This window comes from Emys orbicularis, chromosome 5 (genome assembly GCF_028017835.1).
Source record: "Emys orbicularis isolate rEmyOrb1 chromosome 5, rEmyOrb1.hap1, whole genome shotgun sequence".
In the NCBI taxonomy this organism is placed as follows: Eukaryota; Metazoa; Chordata; order Testudines; family Emydidae; genus Emys; species Emys orbicularis.
The window spans coordinates 6,260,926-6,285,917 of NC_088687.1; the positions used below are offsets into that span (position 1 = coordinate 6,260,926).

At 45.9% G+C, this 24,992-nt stretch overlaps 1 protein-coding gene across 17 annotated transcripts in view; it reads left to right on the forward strand.

Moving 5' to 3' along the window:
- ADGRL3 (adhesion G protein-coupled receptor L3) overlaps nt 1–24,992 on the forward strand; it is a 452,742-nt gene that overhangs the window by 347,922 nt on the left and 79,828 nt on the right. For 16 of the 17 annotated variants that reach the window (XM_065405560.1, XM_065405559.1, XM_065405564.1 and 13 more), the window contains 3 exons: nt 5,079–5,288; nt 9,434–9,654; nt 24,578–24,644. In XM_065405560.1, the coding sequence (XP_065261632.1) occupies nt 5,079–5,288; nt 9,434–9,654; nt 24,578–24,644 (498 nt within the window). The remainder of the gene's footprint in view (nt 1–5,078; nt 5,289–9,433; nt 9,655–24,577; nt 24,645–24,992) is intronic. The other variant, XM_065405570.1, reaches the window with a different exon arrangement.

Consider the following 24,992-nt stretch of genomic DNA (forward strand, 5'->3'; position numbering starts at 1 on the left):
ATCGTTTACCTCTACTGAGCTTTTTAAGAGGGAAAGAGAAAGGACCCTTCATTTAAGGGACAAGCCATTCTGTCATAAACTGACATTCACTAGAGTTGGTTTTTATTAACTCTGCTCTGGAGCACAGGCAGTGCACTGCTGGAATCGTCATTCATCTCTAACACATTCCACAGCCTGAGCAATTTCTGGGCTGCCTACTCACCCTGCTGTGGACTCGGCAGCCAGGTCTGTGACACACACACACACACAATGGTTTTCAAAGCAGCGATCTGTTTCAACCAGTCTGCTTCCCACCGACGCAACTTGGAGCCCAATCCAAAAGCTGTGGGAGTCAAGGGGAGTCTTTGCGTGGACGAGGATCAGGCCCCGAACTCCAACCCTAGATATAAAGCTTGTCACAAATACAAAAGTTGTTGGGTTGATTGGTTTGTTCTTTGAATTTCATCAAGCACTTTGGTTCTGTAAAATAAACCTGTCTAGAGGCTTGGAACCCAGCAAAGAACAGCTGCCGGCTTTTGAGCAGTATGGTGACAGAGCACAGAGAGCCAGCCACTGACCCAGCATGCTGGTCACTGAGGGTATTCGACACTGCAGAGTAAACCCAGGGGTTGAACTCAGGCTTCCACCAACACATAAATTGTGCTAACCCAGGGCTCGTACCCAGGGTCCCAGACCACACAGGGGTGAAGGGTCCAAGCCCAAGTCAAGCTGGGACCCAGGGTTCAAGTCCTGTTGCTTTGCAGTGTAGATGCAGCCCCGCTGGACTCATGCTCTGGGTGTGCCAAAAGTATCCCATGGGCCAACTTTCTTTGTCCTCTGGATGGTCGATTTTCCCACATTGCCCCACAAGCACAGGGCTAGCGCAGCCCCATTTTGGGAGGGTGCTAGGAAGTCTGGTTAGACTCAGGCCTGCAAAATGCAGTGTAGATGCTGGAGTCCCAGTTTGGGACCCAGGGTGCAACAATTCCTAACCTGGGGTTACAGATGAGTGTAGATGCTCAAGCCCTAGGTTGACAAACTCGACTCGAGTTCTACCAACCCTGGTCTTACGCTGCAGCATAGTCGTAGTTAGGCACTAAGTAGCTCCCCCACAGAATCCCAGAGAAGGTCGTTCAGAAGCTCAGGAAGGATGTGCAAAGGGAAGGAGCGAGGGCTAGCGGAGCTCAGGGGAAGCCAGGTCTCTGGCTGGTGAAATCGCTTCCTCTTCTTCTCCTTCTCCCTGAAGGAAGTGCTGAGGACTGAAGGACACTGCAGGTGGAAATGCCACACGGGGTTTGTGTGGCAGCGTGGCGGAGATCACATCAATACAAACTCACAGAGGTGTTGACAATCAAGAGACATCCAAGACTGTTTTGGAGGGGCCCGAGGGTGGCTGCCCTGTTACAGGCGCTATGTGTGATATTTGATGCAAATTATTTAATGAGTTAATTTACATTTTTAAAATAAGTTATATATAACCATAAACTTCAGCGTAATAAATGTGGAGGTTTAGTGCTCTTGAAAGGCCAGTTTAACAGCCCTGGTCAATGAAGTCCTGGTTTAGAAGCTGGACAAGCTTCCCACATACGCTGCCTCACCATCAGGCGTGAGCTTTGGTCTGGAGGCTTTGGGGACTTAGTCTCTAGGGGTAACAGTCTCCATGGCCCATGCAGTCTTTGGCCTCTCTGCTGAGTCTGAGGGCTTGTCTACATTACCCACTGGATCGACGGCCAGCGATCGATCCAGCAGGGGTCAATTTATCGCGTCTAGTCTAGACGCGATAAATCAACCACCAAGCGCTCTCCCGTCGACTCTGGTGCTCCACCAGGGCGAGTGGCGGAGTCGATGGGAGAGCGTCAGCCGTCGACTTACCGCAGTGAAGACACCATGGTGAGTAGGTCTAAGTATGTCGACTTCAGCTATGTTATTCACGTAGCTGAAGTTGCGTAACTTAGATCGATTCCCCCCGTCCTCCCAGTGTAGACCAGGCCTGACAGTCATTGCAAAGTGTGATGCTGAGTTTGTGCTGTGGGAGCTGGAACTGACACCCACAAACTCATCCCACATAGGGGCCATCAGGCCTCTGTTGGACAGGAGCTTGTAGTGGCCCACAGGTGAAAGGCTCTGTAGCAATGCACTGAGGCATCCAGGCCCCCAGGAAGTGCCCGTGTCACACCTTTGAGAATGAGGCTTGCTGCCTGGAAAGATGCATTTATCAAATCAAGTTCTGATCTTTCCTGGAGGCTGCACAGACAGAACCTTCCACTCGCTGGCACGAGGGCAAAATCTCCCACCTCTGTCTTCTACCATCAACTGCCCCACCCAGTTCTTACATGGACAGTTCCCATTAACCAAAATGACAGCAATAAAAACACAACAATAATACAAATATTAACACAACTTCCCAGCTCACTTCTACATTCCATGTTTGGCAATATAAATTCATTCCAACAGTTACAATTATCCCAGGGTTCTCATCCTAACTTAAGAGGGTGTCATATTTATGGTGCTATACAGTGACTGCTGTCAGTAGGAGTGGTGAGACTAGATCCCTTGATCTCCTGGCTCCCAACCCAGGGCATGCACCCCTAGGTGGCTCTGCCCTCTCTCCTACAGCAGATCTGACTGTGCTAGAGCTTGGGCACTGGAAGGTGAGAGTGATGATCAATAGAAAGTAAAGTGGGCCAGTTTGGCCTCGGGGTGCGGTGATGCCCAGCCTTCTTTGGCTTGCACTGAGCGGGGGGAGGGCAGGCGGGCAGGTACAAGGGGGCATGCCTCTGTTCAAGGGCTGTGCACTGGAGATCACCAGCACAGCTCCTTACTAATCCTCCCATAGGTGTTAGCTGCCTGAGAGAAGAATTATCTTTTTCACCTGCCCCAAACTACCCAACCCTTTCTCAGCTCAGTCCCTGTGTGGTCCAGAACCAGTGAAGGATAAGAGATCTCTTCCCCCCGCCCCCTATACCAGCATTATAAGTGGCCCTGGTGACAGAATCCCTCTGACCTCTCCTCTTCTCCTCTCCTGCGTGGTCCTGGGGAGCTGTCGGACCGTTTTTCACCACCTGGGGAGTGTGCCTGAGGATCTGACTGGACAGCCTTTCATGCCCACTTTGCACTTGGAGGTGTAAATAACTCTGCAGGCAGCTGAGCAGTGGAGAAGCGAGACCTGGGGTTTTCATTTATTCCACACATGCTTGGTGTGTGCATGGAGCCAAGCGTGTAAAAGGAACAGGCTGCGTCCTCGCTCATTCCACGTGAAGCTGGGGCGCTCTGCTATCAGACGAAGAAAAACTCCGGAAAGCTCCCCACGTACAAGACTGACTTTTTGTCTGGAGTGTTACTGCGTTTGTGCTGTTAGCCTTGGGCAATCGATCCACACTTTCCGAAGTTCACCTGATTGTCTCTCCCCTTTATCTGCCTGTGCCAGCTGTGTAGTTCCTGTGTCTGTGTCTCGCAGCTCTCTGAAGCTCTGCCTAGCGCTGCCTTCTAATCAGGCGAGCTGGCCTGCTTTGCAGCGGGGCTGTTAGGGGAGATGTTATCCACCGCTTCCCAGCAGCTTCTTGCAAAGCAGAGCAAAGGCAAGGATCAGGATTTGTATTAACATTTTTGCACCAAGTTAAGAGGAAAGTAACGAGTGTGGAATTACACAGAGATAAAACAATGCACCTCTGTCAGGAAAAGAATATGCCCTTTCTGCCTTGTGTGTGCAGTGGGGATGGAATAGACATAGAATATCAGGGTTGGAAGGGACCTCAGGAGGTCATCTAGTCCAACCCCCTGCTCAAAGCGGGACCAATCTCCAGACAGATTTTTGCCCCAGATCCCTAAGTGGCCCCCTCAAGGATTGAATTCACAACCCATTTTGTTGCTGTTGCAATAGACATATGTTAAATCTGTGCCCTTGTGGCACCTCTGCAATCATAGAGTCTCTTAAACCTTCCAAATTCCCAAGAAAAATGGCAGGAGTGCTGTGGGAATAAAACCTCCCGTAATCTCTGTCTAGTCACAGAGTTGACTCGTTATAAACAGCCTCTAGGGGGAAGAAAGAAGTCACTCACCATCTTTCATTCTCATTTGATGCCTATCAATCGTGCCGATAAAGCCAAAGTGCTGAAAGGGTTTGAGTTGTTTTTGATGGGTGCTGACATAGCAGGAGTGTATATCAATAAGTGCCTGACACTGATGTGGCTTTATCATTGGCAGAGAGGCAACAAAAAGGGTAAATGAATCAGCTTTCCCCTCCATCTGTCATAGACTTTTCCCCATTGCAAAACACCATGTCCTTCGCTTCCAAGATGAGTGCCAAGCGTCCGTGCTCTGGTTTGGGAAGCAAATGCACGGACAAACACAGAAATAGGTCCAGTGACATTTTATTGGTGGACCCCAGCATCCTGCTTTCCACCGTAAGAGCTCCTGGCCTACCCCCTAAACCAGTCTTTGCTGCTGCTATTCTTTGGGCATATGGTAGCCTGAAAGGGGAACATCCCTGCAGCAGTGACCATGTGGACATTACTTCTGGGTAAGCAGAAACTAGACCACATCGCAAGGGGGGAACACACAATTTCTGAGCCACATTCAAATCCTGGTTAAATATGGATTGAAAAACAAAATGGTCAATAAAAGGTCACTGTTTATCCAGGATATTGTTCCGATATTCATTTTGGGTTCCCAGATCCAGGGTTTGATAAATCAATATTTTTTCCCCTTCCCTTGTGAAAAAAAGAAAGGAAAATAAACCCTGTTTTTGCCACATGCTGGGCATGAGACATACATTATCTTAATGATCCCTGCGACCCAATCTTGGGATTTGAGTCTGTTCAGGTACCTGCCCCACTGCCTTACTGCTGAATTCACAAACAAACCCAAGCAAAGAGAAAGGGAGAGAATGGAGTGCGGCTTTCAGGTTGGCTACATTAATGCAGAACTCCATTCTGGGTAGTTTTAGTCCTAATACCCTTCATTAGCTATCGGTCTCTTGTGCCAGTGCTTGGGAAGTGGATACAGGAGTCTATCAAAGGGTCTCAGACAACCTGGCTTTTTTCAGTATTGATTAGCTGACGTGCAGCGTGTGACTGATTCTTTTTCTGTTGTGTCTCCAGCACAGCGACACAGTCCACGACCTGCTCCTGGATGTGATCACGTGGGTCGGCATTCTGCTGTCACTCGTCTGCCTCCTGATCTGCATCTTCACCTTTTGCTTTTTCCGCGGGCTCCAGAGTGACAGGAACACAATTCACAAGAACTTGTGCATCAGCCTCTTTGTGGCCGAGCTCCTCTTCCTCATCGGGATCAATCGAACGGATCAGCCAGTAAGATACTTGGCGTAGAAATATGGAAGCATCTCCTCCCACCTTCCAGTGGAGGTAGCTGGGCCTGATCCTGGAGCAAGATGAATGTGGATACACCCTACACTCATGCTCATCTCGTTGCAGGATTGGGGCCCTGTGTGGTAACCAACGGTGAAATCCTAGTCCCTTATGCTCAGTGGCAAAATCCCCATTGATGTGGATTTCACCCCAGATGTCTGTTTAAAACGTATACACCAAAGGTGTGTGTTGTTTCATGTTTCCCCAGCAACAACACAGTAATTCTCAAGAAGATGCTTTCTATTATAAGCCCTCCTTTCTGATCCAAAGCTTATTGAAGTCAATAGGAAACTTTCTGTTTACTTCTATAGGTTTCTGATCACGCCCATATGATTTCCTGAACAAATTATCCTTGGGGGCTGAAATTCCTACTGTTTGTTCTCCACTTGAATGTTTCTGAGTAGTGAGTTAAACTCCATCTGGCTGTTTTTGAGAAAACCTCAACTTGAGCAAAAAAAAATCCAAAGGAAAAAAAGGCATTTTTCACAAGACTATTTCAGGTGCTCTGTTTGTGCTCACATACATCAAAATGGCTCTTTTTAAAGAAAAAGCCTTCAAACTTGGCAAAGACTAAGGATTAGCACCTTTGACGTCTGTGAAGCAATTTGGTTTACAAATCTCCGGGTTCTAAGCTTTGAAATGAACAAATTCTGCACGTTCAGTCTGCCGTATTCTACTGACTCTAAAAATGCCTGTGACACACTAGATAGCAGGGGCAACGTACACCATATAAAAGCAGTCACTTGTGTGGAGCTCTGCAGACAGGCAAAAATATTACTGCAGTGATTACACATTCGCCATTTGGCATTTTCCACCCCGCAGTCCCACTTGGGATGGCACCTTCATCGGAACGGCTGAGCCTACGGGACAGTGATATTCCCACAGCTGCTCCTGGGGCTCAATCCTCCTGGTTGCTGGGCTCCCCATGATGTGTGCACTGCTCTCAGCTGCCATCAAAGTCTGTGGGTGTGGAGGGTGCTCAGCACCCATCAGGATGGCTCAGCACCTTGCATGATGATTGAGTTCTGAGAGCATCTACAGGAACCTCAGCTCGCTTACTGAATGTGCCATCGTTCAGAGAAATACGCAGAGGGACAGATTCTGTCCTCCGTCCATAGGCAGCTCAGGCCTGATATGTAGCAGAAATGATGCATTCCTGCGGAAGCCAGACCCAGGAAAAGCCATCCAGGGGATGCGCTAGCCCCGGTGCTCTGTGGAGCTCTGCATTGCACCAAAGAAGAGAGGGCATTGCTGGCAGGAAGGGCAGGGGCACGGCCGTGGGCTCCCGACGGGAAGGGAAGTGGTGGGGCTGTAGGTTTCATGACAGGAGGGGTGGAGCCATAAGTTCCCTACAGGAAGGGCAGAGTTGTGAGTTGCGGGCAGGAAAGGGTCAGGGCCGTGGGTTGCCGGCAGGAAGGGCAGGGGGCGGGGCTGTGGGTTACCGGCAGGAAGGGTAGGGGGCGGGGCTGTGGGTTGGTGGCAGGAAGGGCTAAGGGCCGTGGGTTGCCAGCAGGAAGGGCAGGGGGTGGGACTGTGGGTTGGTGGCAGGAAGGGGTAAGGGCCGTGGGTTGCTGGCAGGAAGGGCAGGGGGCGGGGCTGTGGGTTGGTGGCAGGAAGGGGTAAGGGCCGTGGGTTGCCGGCAGGAAGGGCAGGGGGCGGGGCTGTGGGTTGGTGGCAGGAAGGGCTAAGGGCCGTGGGTTGCCAGCAGGAAGGGCAGGGGGTGGGACTGTGGGTTGGTGGCAGGAAGGGGTAAGGGCCGTGGGTTGCTGGCAGGAAGGGCAGGGGGCGGGGCTGTGGGTTGGTGGCAGGAAGGGGTCAGGGCCGTGGGTTGCCGGCAAGAAGGGCAGGGGTGGGGCTGTGGGTTGGTGGCAGGAAGGGTGGGGGAGGGGGCTGTGGGTTGGTGGCAGGAAGGGGTCAGGGCTGTGGGTTGCCAGCAGGAAGGGCAGGGGGTGGGACTGTGGGTTCCCAGTCCACGCAAGGCCCAGGGAAGTGATCTTTGTGCCGGGTTCTCCACAGAGGCTGGACTTGGGATTCACACCCACACGCCGTGGGCCAGCAGCAAAGCTGGAGCACAGTATATCTGTGGCCATTAGGGACTGTATCAATAGTTGCTGCCCTTACGCACCTGCTGAGCAGAGAATTTTAATCACTTACCAAAGCCACCACCTAGCTCTTACACAGCACTTTTCATCAGCAGATCTCAGAGCGCTTCCCAGATCTCTGCACACCAAAATCTGGGACGGGACGGCCCGATGGCGGCTGAACCAAAAGCCCTAACGGTTTCAGTCACCGGGCGTGCTTCCCAAAGCTCTGCTGCTGGTGTGGCCAGTGGGAGAGGCAGGATTTCCTTTCACTCCTCCGGAAACATCTATTAGCGTATGAAAGGGGAGGTGCTGCCCTTGCTCTCTTGATCAGTGGCAAAATGAACATTGACCTTGATGGGAGCAAGACTGCCCTGACACTAGGCTTTTCCAAGGTGCCTAAGGGAGTTAGGTGTCCAACTCCTGTTGACCTTTAACATGGTTTGGGTGCTTTATTCCCTTAGGTTCCTTGGAAAGCCCCAGCACAAGTCATGTGTCAGTGCCCTTATTGGCGAATCATTTCAGTAATTCTATCTCCATGTAAAAATAGACAAATGGCATGTTCTTTGTGTTTTTAAATTCCATTTAGAAATGGTATGCTCATTTGCAAAAGCATCCCCGCCCCTTGGTGAGTGTCTCTAGAAATATGCTTTGTCGGGGTTCCAGTCTTCATTTTCCCCAAACAGCCACTGCATATACTCCATATTCAAAGCCACGAGATCCTTCCCTAACGTAGGGGCACTCCTTCAGTCCTGTCTAGTGTATTCTCATTATTACTGACACCTTTTTCACTGGCAAGCTGTTGCAGCAGGGAGTTTTCACCTTTTCACCATTTTTTTCAGTAGTATACCAATGTGTTCACTCTCTTTGTAGGCGCATGGGCTCCTCTAGCGCATGGCCAGGTACAATACAATAGAAATCCTGGGCTAGAGCCCCATGGCACTGGGGAGAAGCTGAAGATTGCAGAGATCATTGAGATTATGTTGTCCATCCCCTTGTCAGTGCAGGCTTGTTCCCAGCACTGTATTTGTTCAGGGCCAATTTGATCTCAGTGGATGTGTGTGAAATAAGGTCTTGCACTGGAATCTGTATTTTCACATTCCTCTTCCCTGACTCTTTTTTTTAATTCCCTTATCTCATCCCCTCACTAAAACTACTGAGCAATGGAGCCCGCAGCATATGCCCGGCCCTGCTGACAGCACCCAAGAGCATTTACATGGCATGTCAACATCTGGAAACTTGCCCACGCAACAATAGTCAACAGAGGCATCAGAAATAGAAACATGGTCTTTATGATTCCTCAACACAAGCCCCTGATGTATTGAGGCATAGCCGTCAAATCCAAACACATGCATATATGTGTGTGTGTCTATGTGTAAATAATATATGTGTCTATATATAACAATACATGTATAATACATATATTACACAAATCTACATTATATAGAGAATTATACACATGCACATGTATATAAATATATACATACATGTGTATATAATACATATGTATATACTATAGACATATATAACTTATCAATAATATACATTCTCATATAAATATATATTATATTTTAAGTATAAAGATATTTAAAGTGATCTGAGATTTTGTTCTCATATAATGTCTATTTATTAAAGCAAGGCGTTAGAATATTTCTGTGTGTTAATCCTGTTTTATATTGATAGTAAGAAGCAGGGAACAATTGCTTCAATGATTTGAATCTGAATATGTCCCCTATTAAGAATCCAGTTTGATATTGTGGGAGTGCAGGAGCTGGGTACAGGGGTTTCAGCCAATGATATGCTTAGGATAATGTGCATAGAACATAAGTTTCTTTGGGTAAGCTACAGCCACGTATATATATTTATACACATACAGAGAGAGATTCTAGGATTAGTATCGTGTGTAATAACCAAGGACATCAGTGGTTTTGTTACGATGATTGTAATAATTTTGTTTGGGAGCAAACCTGTGCCTCTGTTTTGTTTTGTTTTTTTGGACTCTCCCAGATCGCCTGTGCTGTGTTTGCTGCCCTCCTGCACTTCTTTTTCCTGGCGGCATTCACCTGGATGTTCCTGGAGGGGGTGCAGCTGTACATCATGCTGGTGGAGGTGTTTGAGAGTGAACACTCGCGAAGGAAGTACTTCTATCTGGTTGGCTACGGAATGCCCGCGCTCATCGTGGCCGTGTCAGCGGCGGTCGACTACAGGAGCTATGGCACAGATAAAGTGTGAGTTGAACTCTGCCACGCTTGGACCTGTGGAAGAGAAGCAATGGTTGTTTGTGGAACTTTTCTGGGGAAGGACCTGCTCAGTTTCTGTGGGCTCTGATGAGAACCAGACTGGGAAATTAAGGACCTGATCCGAAGATCATTGGAGTCAAAGGAAAGTCTCCCGTTGACTTCAGTGAGCTTTGGATCAGGCCCTCACTGTTATTAATCTGTTTTGTGCTTATCCCTTTACTAACTATGACCCATGTCTGCTATAGTAATGGCTGTGGGCCAGAAGTAATTGTGCACTGGCGGTGGAGCCTATGGGATTGCTCCAGAATGACTCCTGGTTCCAACAGCCCTGCAGGTGTGAACAGGCTGAAAGTTAGGCCTGACAAGACCATATGCAAGGTCTAGGCAAGTGCAACACACACATCCCCAGCCCCTGGACTCACTGCACTGAGATTCTTATAAGGGCCACCGCATGACATGCTGCTGAACGGTTACTGCATCCTTCACCCCGATTGCTGGCAGGCAAGAGAGTAGGTGAAGTGCTGCTCAGTTGGTGTTAGCTTCGTTGGGAAACACTGCAACCAAGAATATGGACCAAGTGCAATATAAAAAAACGTGACTAGCAGATTTTGAAAGGAAAACATTATACCAGACATTTCTCAGCTTAAGAGAAGCTGGTCTGATTGGTCTTCCTTGGCACACGCAGAAGAAACACTGGGAAACGGCCATTGAATTATTTAACAGTTCAAAACCAGGAAACACTTGTACTGGCCACAACCATATGGTCTGCTGTAACCTCTCTGGCATTGTCCAGGGCTCATCTGCAACCCAGGGGCTGCCACAGAGGCCAGATCCCTGCTGGAAAAAACAGGAAAGAGCATGAATAGGTTTTTAATTGGCAGTGAGTGAAGGTGAGCAGATCCACTTACCATGCTAACCTCCCCCCCTCAACCCCTAAACGAGCAAGCTCTCCAGCTTTCCTTTCCACATGTCCCTTATCTCCCTGAGCCCCTTGGATACCTGTGCTCACCCCTGAGGGTCGACCGCTGTCCTGAGCCTGAGGAAGTCCCGATGACAGTATTGCTCCCTCTGGACGCTGGCCCAAACACATAGACTTTAAAGCCAGAAGGGACCATCATGATCATCTAATCTGACCTCCTGCATGTTGCAGGCCACAGAACCTCACCCACCCACTCCTGTAATAGACCCCTAGCTGCTGGCTGAGTTACTGGAGTCCTCAGACCTTGTTTTAGAGACGTCAAGTTACAGAGAATCCACCATTTACACTAGTTTAAACCTGCAAGTGACCCGTGCCCCATGCCGCAGAAGAAGGTGAAAAAACACCCAGGGTCTCTGCCAATCTGACCTTGGGGAAAATTCCTTCCAGACTCCAAATATGGTGATCAGTTGGACTCTGGTGGCGAGACCCACCAGGCACAAAGTAGTAACTCAGAGCCCTCCCCATCTAGGGTCCCATCACTGGCCGTTGGGGATATTTGTTAATAGCAGTCACGGATGAGCCATATGCCATAGTAGGTAATCGCAGCATATCACCCCCTCCATACATTTATCAAGCTCATTCTTAAAACAAGTTAGGTTTTTTGGCCCCACCACTCCCCTTGGAAGGCTGTTCCAGAACTTCACTCCTCTGATGGTTATAAACCTTCACCTAATTTCAAGCAAACATTTGTTGATGGCCAGTTTACATCCATCTGTTCCTGTGCCAACATTGGCCCTTAACTTAAATAACTCCTCTCCCTCCCTAGTGTTCGTCCCTCTGATATATTCATAGAGAGCAGTCCTATCTCCCCTCAGCCTTCGTTTGGTTAGGCCGAACAAGCCAAGTTCCTTAAGTCTCCTCTCATAAGGCAGGTTTTCCATTCTTCTGCTCATCCTAGTGGCCCTTCTACCACATCCATCTCTGGACCCGGCAGGGTCATTGAAACCCTCTGTTCACCTATATGCTGGACATTGGTCTGCAGGCACTACACAGCCATGACCCATAGCAGGACTTGGCCCCATAACTGCAAAAGGGGTACGTGTCTCATGGACCACTGCCACCCACACAGCGTCACTCAATGACATACAGGGCAGCTGTCCCCGTTGGCAGAGATTCACAGGGATATTTTCGTTAAGGAGGGTCTGGGGAGGGCTTTAGCGCCTGATTCCATGAAAGAAGCCAGGGGCTCAGACCCCAGTACAGGTGAGTCCCCCAACAACTAGCTGCATCTCAGGAGTCTTGTCGTCCCTGCATACCCTGGGTGTCTCCACGCTGGCTCTGAGGTACCCTGGGCCCCACTGCCCCTCCATTGGAGCTGCACCACTAATGACTTCACAGCCTTGTGCTGCCTCTGGCCACCCTCCAAAGAGAAGGAGGTTCCACAGCTCAGAGAGGCCAACCAGCAGAGTGCCGCCTCCGGCCGCTGCTTCCAGTGCTTGGGAGACTGAGATTCAACAGGAGCTCAGCCAGCTCCTCTGCCCCCAGCCTCCCGTGTGTCTGAAGGGCAGGGAGTTTTCACACAGTCAGGAGGAGGAGGGCAGAATGCCACAGAGGCAGCCTTCCCCCCACCATTTCTGGGGGCTCCCCTCCACATTCAGATGAGAAAAAGAACGTGGCACCCAAATCTCAGACCTGTGTTTTAGGGACAAATGACCAGTTTTCCTACCTCTTTGGAAAATTTAAGTTTAAATAAGAACATAAGAACGGCTGTACCGGGTCAGACCAAAGGTCCATCTAGCCCAGTATCCTGTCTACTGACAGTGGCCAATGCCAGGTGCCCCAGAGGGAGTGAACCTAACAGGTAATGATCAAGTGATCTCTCTCCTGCCATCATTATCATGGAGTAGCTGGTCCCTGTGAGTAGATCAGGACCACCGCCCCTGTGTCACAGCAGCTGGACCCGACTGAGTCAGTTAAAGGGAGCAGGGCTATCCCTGGGGCTCTAAAGGCCTGTCAGAGGGCAGGAAGGGGAGGAGTGATTGGGACAGGCTGTGTGGGGGGAGAGAAACCATAGGGGAGTGGAGGGTCCCTGGAACAGGGGGCCTGGTGCTCAGAGAGGAAGCCTGGCGCTGGTGTTCCAGAAAGATAAGTTTGCTGGCTGGGACTGCGAAGCTGCAAGGAGTAGGGACACCAGAGATCCCTGGGAAGGGGAGACCATGAAACCCTAGGACACAGGGTGAGCTGAGGGACTGTTGTGTTTGTTTTTATTTGGCTGGTAAACCTGCTTAAAGGAGCCTGGGCATGGCAGGCTATCCTTGGAAGCTGGGGAGAAACCCTGCCAGGTCACACTCTCTTATTATCTTTGTGTTTATTAGGCGAGCACCTGGAGGTCTCAGCTGTGCCCAGGTCCCATTGTGCTAAGCGCTCTGCAAACATAGAGTAAGAGCCAGGCCCTGCCCCAAGCGCTTACAGTCTGCATAGTCAAGACAGACAAATGGTGGGGGAAGGAAGGATTGTTATCCTCATTTTGCAGATGAGGAATGGAAGCAGAGAGAGACAAAGTGACTTGCTCAAGGGCACCAGTCTCCTGAGTCTCGGTCCAGTACCTTAGCCACAAGACTGTCCCTCTTCTCTAAGAAAAGAGTGTTTCTCATTTAAATGATGGACCATTGCATTTCTAAAAACCGTCTTCTATACAATTACCAGGGCAGTGACTGGAGAGTGTATTAGACTCTTTGCAAGTTGGGATAGCTACATCATTTATAATTATGAACATTTTAAAATGTTTTCATCAGTACTGAAACTGGTATCAAAGCACAATTTAGATTATCATGCAACACTGTCTAATGGCAAACAAAAGGAAATTTCAGCCTTTGATTTTCTCTGCTAGCTCCCTTACAATGACAGTAGCAATGTATTTTATTATTATTTCAATTTCTTTTGTGAGGCCTATATTTTCCCATTCTTTTTGGCTAAGATGCAGGCACAAAGAGAAGGCAGACAAAACAGCGAGCCAGTGGGGCTCCAGAGCTCTCTGTGACAACAGCTCAAGGCACAGCCGCAGTGACAGCTAGTTCTGCTTTAGTTCCATTTGCAAAATCTCCACCCAAAAACAATAGCAGCATAGATGCTTCTAGTTCTTTGCTGGAGTGACTCTGTAATCTAGCAGAGCTGTTTGTTACGTTACAATATCGGGAGATGGACTTAGATTGCAGCTGAATATTTGCTTTGTGTTCAGTCAGCGGGTGTGAGTTCGGTTTTGAGAAAATATTCTTCTTTGCACTTTCAAAAATCATTTCAAACATATTTGTTGTAACAGAAGGGCTTGTGGAAGGCTTACCTGCCTTTATAGAAGGTTTACATTTGGGGGAACTTTGAGTGGCACACACAGCAGCAGGTAGGGGAGAGTACATTTTCAAGAATTTGTCTATAGATGCCAGGTGTCTCTAAGGTGCCACAAGTACTCCTGTTATTTCTATAGATGCCAAGGTCCCTGTCGAGCTAATCAAAGGAGTTTCACCATAGACCTGCCTTCAGGTCTAAAGAATAGAAGAGACAATAAGCGTCTCAGGCTTGTCTTTGCAGTAAACCATATTCCTGAGCTCCCAAAGTGTTTCAGCACCAGGATCCCTACTGCATGCCTCCCAATGAGCACAACAGCCCTCCCTGATGTTTTTGCACCTTAAGGTTTTGCCAGGGATAAGGTAAGGCAGGGGCTCAGCACAAGTGCATCCATTACCCCTTGTCATGGCACAGCTGGATTAGCCACATGCACATGGAACAAACCTTTCCTTAGCTGTGCACAAATCTAGCAAAAATGCCAGCACAAAATGTGCAGAGCATGTATGGCAGGCAATTCCCAACCGGTTCGTAACTTGGAGGGAATCGAAAGGAAACAACAGCAGAACACTGCAAGACCCTCTTCAGTGAGAATTATTTGCCAGCCAAAATTTAACTTTCTACCCACTTAGATTATCACAAGGACTTTGTTAATAATGGAAATCATTAATAATAATGTTCCAGAAAGTCATAATTCCTGTCCTCTGGTGCTCTGAGAATGACTGACCCATTTTTCTCCAACTTTAAACAAAATAAAAAGTCACCTTTGTATAGAGACCGCAGTTGGAAAATTTCAGAACTATGAGCCGCAAAAACCATGGATTAGAATGGAAACTGGCAGGGGAGAATTTTAAAGCAACATATTCCATGTACGACATGGGTACAGGCCAGTTATAGCTGTTATTGTTACTACACCACACTTCAGTAACAAACATAAAAACCGAGGGGCTAGGAAACTTGTAACAAGTAGGGGCAGATTTTCATCTCAGTTACATTGTTAGATATGTGAAATAACTGTATTGGCTTCAGTGGATTTACTTCAGGTTTACACTGGTGTATACAACTGAGAATTTAGCTTGTAAAATCCAGTCAAACTGTCACTCCAAACCAGGGCTGGCTCCAGGCACCAGCAAATAAAGCAGGTGCTTGGGGCGGCCAATGGAAAGGGGCGGCACTTCCGGGTCTTCGGCGGCAATTTGGCTACGGGTCCCTCACTCTCTCTCGGAGGGAAGGACCCGCCGCCGAAGAATGAAGCGGTGCGGTAGAGCTGCCGCCGATCGCGGCTTTATCTTTTTTTTTTTTTTTTTTTTTTGGCTTCGCCGCTTGGGGCGGCAAAAAAGCTGGAGCCGGCCCTGCTCCAAACTCATGTTACTCATCCAAGACCACAACAAGATCGTCTTCCATCTCTGCTTGCATCCTTAAAGGTGGAAAAATTGGCTGTTGATTTCCACCTTGCTTATTACCTTGATGGTTCTTGAAATATCAGACCTTTAAAATGTAACATTTTAGTACTGTATATGGAAAATTTTAGAGATTTCTCAAGTGTATTAGTTATTATTTTGATTTCTCCTCCACACATGCACTAATAGTGTCTGGCTTTACAGCTGAGATGATATGAAAATAGCAGCAGTCACACTAATGAAAACACCCTTTTATGAGGACTGATTGAAAATTTCTGTCCAAATTGCTTTTCATTAGAAAATTGGGGGTTTGATAAAATGAATGTTTTCACAAAAACAGTCTGCTCAGAGTTTTTCATGAACAAACTGAATGCCCCAAACCTGAAATATTTTGATTTGGATCTGCTGCTGCAGTGCCTCATGGGAGTTGTAGATCAGTTGACTCCTTTCCCCTCCCCCCATTCTCCTTTATGGAGTAGGTTCATCATCCTGACTACATCTCCCCCTCATCGACATGATATCATAGTGCATTGTGGGAAATATAGTCTGACTAAGGAGTTTGGACTATAGTGGCGAATGGGAGCATGAATCACGCAAACTACAACTCCCATAATACACCATGGTGGCATTTCAAAATTGAAATATTTCAGTTTGGGACAAAAATATTTTGATATTCAAATTTTCACTGAAAAATAGAAATTTGTCCACAGGAAAAACTTTTTCCAACCACCTCTACTTACAGTAATTTCTCTGTATCAGATGAGGCACATACAGAAAGTTTTATTGACCCTCAGCTGGGATGAACTACATAAATTTTCCACCTGTGAGTAATATAGCCATTGTATATTCAAGCCAGAAAAACCTCCTTTCCGTGCTATACCATAATTTTGTCTTGCTATTTAATATACACACACATAAAATATTATGCAAACACTTATAAAGCATAAAGTATTTGTTTATAATCTGTAATTTCAGAGTGGGCAATTTTATCACATTCTAGCAGTGGAAAATAAAAACATACTAGATGTTTTGTATAACTAACATGCTCCATCTGGTTGATGGATGATGATGTATTTTACTGTATAATGTTATTAGAAGGGTAGAACTGATTAGAATTTGTGGTGAACTATATGCCAGGCATACATAATTTAATTGTGAGAAGTTGCTTGGTTATTTGTGAGACAATCTGCAGAATATATTTCTTGCATCCCCCTATTTGGTATTTGTTTTAAACAGAGCTTATAGAGTTTCCAACATTATTTAGAAAATGTGTTTTTCTGTCTAGCATTTGGTCACAGTAATCATATGTCTCTGAATGATCAGCTTAGATGCCTAATGTAGGATTTTGTGGTTTGTTTGTTTTTTAATCTGCTGCTAGTATAACACATGCCCAGATTATACTGTCAGAAATGGTCATTTGCTCCTGTTTTATTCCCTTATTCATCATGTGTTGTTTATGGCTTTCCATAGCATCCCATGCTCTGGTATTCATATTGACATCCTGCAGTAGCTGTTCAATAGTGATACTATTTTAAGCTTAATTACATCAGGGGCTGGCATTGACTTTTTAGGAGTAGTTCACACCAGACAGATTGGGAGACGTGGGGCTAATTACTTTGGTTTATGATCTGCAACTAGGCGGCTGCATGTTGATTACCTTAAAAGATTTCCCCATTTGGGGCCGAACGGGGCTATCCGTGACAGCCAGCTGAGGAGGATTTAGCCTTGTTTTACCCATCATCCCTAATACATGATATTTAAAGTGCACCTAGGTTAACAAAAAAAGGTGTGCATCTCTCCCCTGGTTGTGTGTTGTCTCGTATGTAAAGGTGAAATGGATAGAATCCCATTGCAGACAGTGGGTGTGCCTACGCTACAGCGGGAAGTGAGCTTCCCAGTGTGGGTAGCCAGAGTCACCCTAGCAGGATTTGAGCTAGTGTGCTAAAAAAAGCGGTGTGGAAGTTGTGGCTCCAGTGGGGACCCAGGCTAGCCACCCAAGCTCAAGCTGATGGGATTGCAACATCTATACGGTTATTTTTAGCGCTCTAGCTAACAGGCATGTTAGGTCATGAACAGTTAGTGCAGTCTAGGTCTCCTTCTTAGCAGGGCGAGAGAATTGAAGCTCTTACGGATAATTGAAAGCAAACATCATGAACAACAAACAAATCACCACCTGGGACTGGTCTCTAGTCTAGCTGCAAAATAAGGTCGAGTTTGATGATGCTGCATCATTTGTTTTGGCCTCTCTGATGGCCAAATCCTTCCTTCTAGTCCCCAGACCAAGTGTCAAGCTGTGTGCTGGGCGGATCTGCGAAAGCAAGGGGGAATGTTTAAACTGTTTTTTAAAAAACGTTTGTAACGATGCTGTTCTGGCGGGACCCAACTGAGAGTGCCAATTCAGGACCAATTGCTAAAACGGGGCAGTTACAGCCCAAGGCTGGGGTTTTTCCACCTCTAAGGCAAACCAAACCAGCCAGACTAAGAGGACTTTGGTCTCACCCCAATGGCTAACCACAAGTCACACAAGCAATTCCCTTAGACACTCCAGTTTCCCAGTATCACCACCAGTGCCACTCGTTATGGGGACAAATGGTTATGAAAACCAATACCCCAGTAAAAGAAAAAAGGTTCTCCTGATCCCACAGGACCAAGCCCCAGACCCAGGTCAATATACAAATCAGATCTTACCCACAAATCACGCTGTCGCCAATCCTTTAGAATCTAAAATCTAAAGGTTTATTCATAAAAGGAAAAAGATAGAGATGAGAATTAGAATTGGTTAAATGGAATCTATTACATACAGTAATGGCAAAGTTCTTGGTTCAGGCTTGTAGCAGTGATAGCATAAACTGCAGGTTTAACTCAAGTCTCTGGAATACATCCCCCGCTGGGATGGGTCATCAGTCCTTTGTTCAGAGCTTCAGTTTGTAGCAAAGTTCCTTCAGAGCTATGAAGCAGGATTGAAGACAAGATGGAGGAGAGGCATCAGCCTTTTTATAGTCTTTTCCAGGTGTAAGAATACCTCTTTGTCCTTACTGTGGAAAATTACCGCAAAATGGAGTCTGGAGTTACATGAGTCAGTCCCTGCATACTTTGCTGAGTTGCAAGGCGTATTTGCCTTTTCTCAATGGGTCAATTGTATAGCTTATGGTCCTTAATGGGCCATCAAGCAGGCTAGGCAGAGCTAACACCAACTTGTCTGGGAAGTTTCCCAGAAGCAGAGCATAAGTTTGAAATACAGACAGTATAGAGCCAATATTCATAACTTCAACTACAAAATTGATACACACAAATAGACAGCATAATTATAACCAGCAAACCATAACCTTGTCTTAGACACCTCATTTGACCCCCTTTATACAAGATTTGGTGCCACTACAGGACTTTGGTTGCAACCCTGTTCTATATGGTCCCAGATTATATCAATAATGTCACAACGTTGAAAATAACTTTTCCCTATAATGTAGTGTGAGCAAAATACCTGAGGGTATGCAGGTGGCAGAAAGGTTTGATTGCCTCCCATTTTAGATGGTGGCCCCCATCCAGCAAAATATTAATGCATGTGCTTAACTTTGAGCATGTGAGTTGTCTTGCTGAATTCAATGGAATTACTTACATGCTTACATTTAGGGAGATAGTTAAATGTTTTGCTGGATCAGGGCCTTAACTGGCTCTCTTTTGGGATGACCTGCATAACTCACTTAAGTAATGTGGCTAGCCAAACCCGATAACAACAAACACCATAACCCCTTATGTATTCTATACTGATGCCCGTCACAGAGCTCACAGAAGAGGAATGAGGCATTGAAAATCTTAGTATTTTGTATTCAACATACTTGTAGGTAAACTCATCCTGTGGTGAGCCAAGTCCTTTCTGCATCATGCTAGGACTGTATGTACCTTTTCTTTTGTTTTGTTTTTGGGATGCGATAAAGCTAGATATCAGGTGACAATGATAAATCTATCATAAAGTCACAGCCTCTAACTTCAGTCCTTTTCCGCTTCCAGCTACCTATATTTTATGCATCATCATATTGTTGAAAAATAACTGCGAACTACAGGGCATGCCTTTGATAGGGCAGTGTGCTTGTTTCATCTTCAGTTTTTACACTGCATGCTCCCTGCTTGCTCAGGCCCGTGGGAGCAATGTGGACACTGAAATGTAGTAAAAAGAGAATGCATATTCCACCCTTCAAAGGCATGTATTATACATACATATCCAATTACTGCTACCACACACGGTGATGGAGGCTCTATAGCTATATGAAGCAAACTCCCAAACTCCCATGAAGAGTATGATCACTTAGATCTCTTCAAATGTTATGGTCCAATGGCAGCTAATGATTGTTTATTGGTTCCATTTAATGCACACTAGGGATACTTTAGTGTTTGATTTCTCTTCATGCAGAAAACAGAGCAAACCCTTTGTAGCCTTTATTACTTGCAAAAAAGCCTTGGTTGAATATAGCTAACTTGCCACTGTGCGAGGAAGGAAATTAAAAAGTGAAGAAAAGCAATGCTACACAGCACCTTAATAGCACAGCACTGAACGTGTCTGTTCATCTCTTTGGAGAAGAAGGAAATGGTTTTGTTGTTTGTAAAATGTATGGGGCATGCAGCATCCATGGAATGTCAGATCATATGATATGCATTGTGCTAAAAGCAGAAGCATCTCATTTGTTTAATGGCTGTTGGAATATAAACTTGCAATATTACAAGTCCGTGTTCAGATTGCAGCTGTGTACCAGGGTCAGAAGTAGTTCCGCAGCCTGAGATTAGCAACTTTTGGAGCTTAGTTGCCTGATTGCTTCCTTGTTTCAAGGAGTTCATTTATTCAGCTCATTGTGTTTGTGCTTTTGTTTTTAAGGAAAGAAAAGCTCAGTGTGGTACTTGTCTGATTAACGATTTACATCTCTGTGAACGAATTGGCAGGATGCCCAAGTTTTGATGTTTTGTTCTTAATTTGCATTTTTAATGAGGTCTGACTAAATGGGTTCAAAGTTACATCACTATAAAATGACCACAGAAAGATTGACTTTTTTACCCCCTTATGGATTAGACATATTACTGCAGAGTTCCATCTGAGTCATTCAAGAGAGCGGTACTTGGTTTCTTAGAAAGAGACCTTTCCATTAGAACAACTGCAAAATTGCAATGCAACCTTTAAGGTTTGCATGGCAAAAAGAACCTTTGCTAATCTTGACAGTCCGTGCTCCAGTCTTGTCTGTGTGGAGTCTAAGCGTCTCAGGGTGGGTGTTGTCTCCTGCTCTGGGTTTGTATATGTCTAGCACAATGGGACCATGGTTTGGCTAGGTGTTATCATAGTCCAAATAATAAAAAATAATACACTTGGATCTTGGCCATTCCACAACCACAGAATTTGCCACAGAAGCCACCCCATGACCGAGATTTGTGCGCTGGAATCTATGCACCAGATTTTCAAAAGAGCTCAACACGGCACACTTCCCATTGAGCGTCTGAGCCACTAACGACTTGGCTGCTCACAAAAGAAGTCACTCACTTTGTTCTTCCGTTGAGTTCACAGTAACACTTTTGCAGTGTTGTATTTTCCCCTATAATGTAAGACAGAGTGGGAAAGGTAAACAGGTGTAGCCTTCTAGCAGAGAAGGAGAAATGTGTGCATCAACATGCTTTTCTGGATTATGCAGAATTCAATTGAAAGCCCTGTTTTCATTGCCTGATGGTAGTGCTGACAACTAGAGCTGAGCAAATACAGCAAAACACCACTCTCAAACATTCCTTCAGGTTCTAAACAGCTGTGGGAATCAGCCATCTTCATGCCCCTCACTGTTCACCATCCATGATTAGTCACAGTCCATTGAAGTCAATGGAGCTGTGCTAATTTACACCAGTGGAGAATCTGGCTCTGGGACTGTATCACAGTTTTGCAGGTGAGGCATATAAGCAGGCAGGATGCATGGTTTGCGGGGCTGCCAGTGGATGGGAAGGGCACAATGCTGGCCTTGAGGAACAGGGTATAGGTCTGAGACCTATGATGAGAAAGTCTGTGGCCAAAGACAGCACCAGCAGCTGTGGCCATATGGCCATCAAGCTAAAAACGGGAGTTTTGCCACCCTGCTCGCCAAGAGCTAGTAAAACTCTAAGTACTCAAGGAGGAACAATTTGCTTTGCAGTTGTAAATGTGCCATGCTTCCTCCACCTGCTTAGCAGGATTTGCAGAGCCAGTGAGATGTGGTCGTTTTGCCTGCTGACAGATGCTTTCCCTGTTAAATGTATGATACAGTTTGAAATACTTGGAGAATTTTTATTTTAAAATCACAAAAAATACCCTATCCTTAACTGACAATATTGTTATAAGGTACAGCATCAGTGATGGGTTTGGCAGATCCCGTGTTCCTGAGTGAATTTAGAGTCGCAGTGTTATTCTACACTTCCCCAAATAATTACCTGTCAACCAAAAAATGATCAAGTAAAATGAACAAAGGGCCAGATCATTGGCTGGCATAAATCTTTCGACTTCAATGGGGCTGTACGGTATAGCCTGACTGGATGGACCCAAAAGCTCCTCAAGGTCTTCATCAGCACCCAGTACTTTTTGGTATAGGTTTGCTGTTGCTCCCTCTCCCGGCGCCCCGCCCCAGTGAAACATACTTTGAAAGGAAGGATGCTCTTGAGGTTAAGATATCAGACAAGGATTCATGAGTTCAGTTCCTGCCTCTACCAACACACCTGCTCTGAGACCTTGTGCAAATCATTTTGTGTCTCTTTGCCTCAGTTCCCCATCTGTAAAATATGGGTAATAATACTTCCTTTGTCTGTCTAGTCAGTTTCAACTGTAAGGTCTTCAGAACTGGGTCTGACTGTGTATTTATACAGCACCTAGCACGGTGGGGCCTGATCTCTGCTAGAGCCTCTGGAAGCTACGGCAATGCACGTAATAATACATTTTAAAACAAAAAGGGTTGGAAATCACTCATTGTGCTCAGCTACCGCCAGACACACCTAAATCAGTTTTAACGTCAACTAAGGCAGCAGAAACCCAGAACTCCCGTCTTGATATTAAGAAAGCCTTTTCAGGGTGTCTCTCACATTAAGATTTTGATGAATGACTTCAGTTCCAATTCAGGAGTTAGATCCTAAGTAGCAACTATTTTTTAACCTCTCTGCACTCCAGTTTCTGTTTTGGCTCGGTGCAAATATCATTATGTTTGTGTAGTAGGTTTTATAATCATTTTAGATTTGTATAGCCATTCAGACCCTAAGGCTATGTCTGCACTACACACTGCTGGTGGCTGGTGGCAGTGTGTAGGGTACGTGTAGCTACACACCGCAGTGACTAGCGGCCTGCGTCTATGTTGCGGTGTGTAGCTACACATGCCAATGAAAGGCTCTGGCAGGGGGGAAGCAGTGGAAAAAGGCTTCAGCATCTGACTGCTGCCGGAGCCTTTCACTGCTTCCAGAGTCTTTCCCTGCAGAGGGGAAAGGTTCCAGCAGCAGGTTGCTCGTGGAGTCTTTCCTCACTGTTGGACCCTTTCCCTGTGCCAGAGACTTTTCCAGCAGATGTGAAAGGCTCCACAGAGCAGAGGCAGCAGGACACTGCACTGCCAAAAATAGTCGTGTGGGAAGGGAGGCACTGCTTGGGTGAGTAGAGAGCCATATAAAGTATGTACTCAGGGACATACCCTCCCTCTTCAGGCGTGCCTCACAGTCTGTGTTGCTATTTATACCCAGGCTACGGAGCTACCCCGTATGTACCCTGCATGCTGCCCAAAGAAGCCAGCAGTGGAGAGGTGCCCTAGGTTGGTAAAGTTGGGAACACACCTGAATTTTCTACAATTTTGAAATTTGAAAGTTTAATTTTTGATTTTGCAAATCCTAAAATTCTTCAGTGTAGAAAGAGACGGTTGTTTTCACCGTAGCATTTCAATTCTAGGCTTTGACCCCTTCTCTGGATCTGCTGGCACAGACCCCTGTGCTCATTGGCTTAATCCGCACAAGGGAGATTTAGGCTAGATAAAAGAAAAAACTTTCTAACTATCTGTTAGTCTTTAAGGTGCCACCAGACTCCTTGTTCTTTTTCTAACTATAGAAACTAATGAAGTATTGGAAGAGGTTACCAAGCAAAGTTGTGGAACAGGTTTTTAAGAGCAGGTTAGACAAACACCTGTGAGATATGGTCCAGATTTACTTGGCCCTTCCTCGGTGCAAGATGATAGGTAAAATGACTTCTTGAGGTTCCTTGCAGCCCTACATTTCTTGGATTCCTTGTGGAGTTGAGTTGAGTTGACTAGGACCCAACCCAGACCCAGGGATCAGAACTGCTGTCTTACACTATATACTCTCAGGATAAATTGATATGCATAATTGTAGTCACTTTATTTAACTAGGAAATCCACTTAATTTCAAGGGTAAAAGGATTTTTTTACAATTTAGTAGTTTTCCCCTTATAAACACGACTTTAATGAGTAACATGACAAACACGACAAGACATTATTATTTTAAACATCATATGTAGCTTCCTCAGAATTTATATTCATCCGTCTTGTAACGAGTCACTTCCATTTTATCTTCCTGTCATCTTGAATGAACTAGGAATGGAAATATAATTTCCCAGGGGCCTTAAAAATTGGGGAAGTATTAAGTGCAGCTGAAATTAAGTGATTAATAATTTAGTTTTAGGTCATGAATCAGCTTTATGTGATACTGAAGATCATTTGCAACCTTAGAAACACTAGTGGCAACAATGCACTCGGGAGGTTCAGGGCGGTAAAACCTCTAAGGTGAGGCTGCTGAATCTAATTAATCTAATCTTCAATCCTCCGGTACCAAAATTTATTTCCTTTTTGCACCAAATTTCCTCAGAGCTTCTTGACAGAAAAACGTCAGCTCGCTTGACAGTTGACTGGCAGGTTGTGTTGCATCATAATTGGGGAGAAGCTAAGAGATTTAATGGCTGCTCATAGTTCCTTCTCCCCCCCACACATTTTTTTTTTAATATAAGGTTTTCTATGACAGATGCAAAAGGCCTTAGCAGCTAGGCCCTGTGCCTTTCCCCCCCCTGCTTCCTCCAGAGGTAATTATCTTCCTCCATCAATAGCACTGTCAGAAATTGGGCACATAATTCAGCATTTAAATGAACAAGCAATGTAATATTTCCTGTCTCCCAGTGGAATGTTTTGCAGCTCACATTCTTCTCTGTCACTCGCTCACTCTTGATGTATGTCCTGCGCTCAGTCCTTGAATGCCTTCTATCCCCTGTGTTTCATTACAGATGTTGGCTCAGACTTGACACCTACTTCATTTGGAGCTTTATAGGACCAGCGACCTTGATAATTATGGTAAGAACTCCTAATTAACTACTCCATCTCCCAGGTCAAGAAATAAAACTTTCACTCTATATCTTGAATTTACATAGATTAATTTGGGGAAAGCATGTTCTTATCTGACCCCACCTAACACAAGCAATTAGATACTCATTATAAGAGACTCCTTGCATTCTGAAATACTTGATCAAAACCTGTTGGAGAAAGGAAAGTATGTTTCAGTACGAGCTTGTGCTGTGGACACTTGCTCAGAATAGTCTCTTGCAAAGCTTGTTTGATGTTATCAGACGTTTAGAAGCGCTGGTCTCTATTTTGACATCACTGTATGCTCATCCCTTTGAATTCCAGAGTGAAGCAATACAT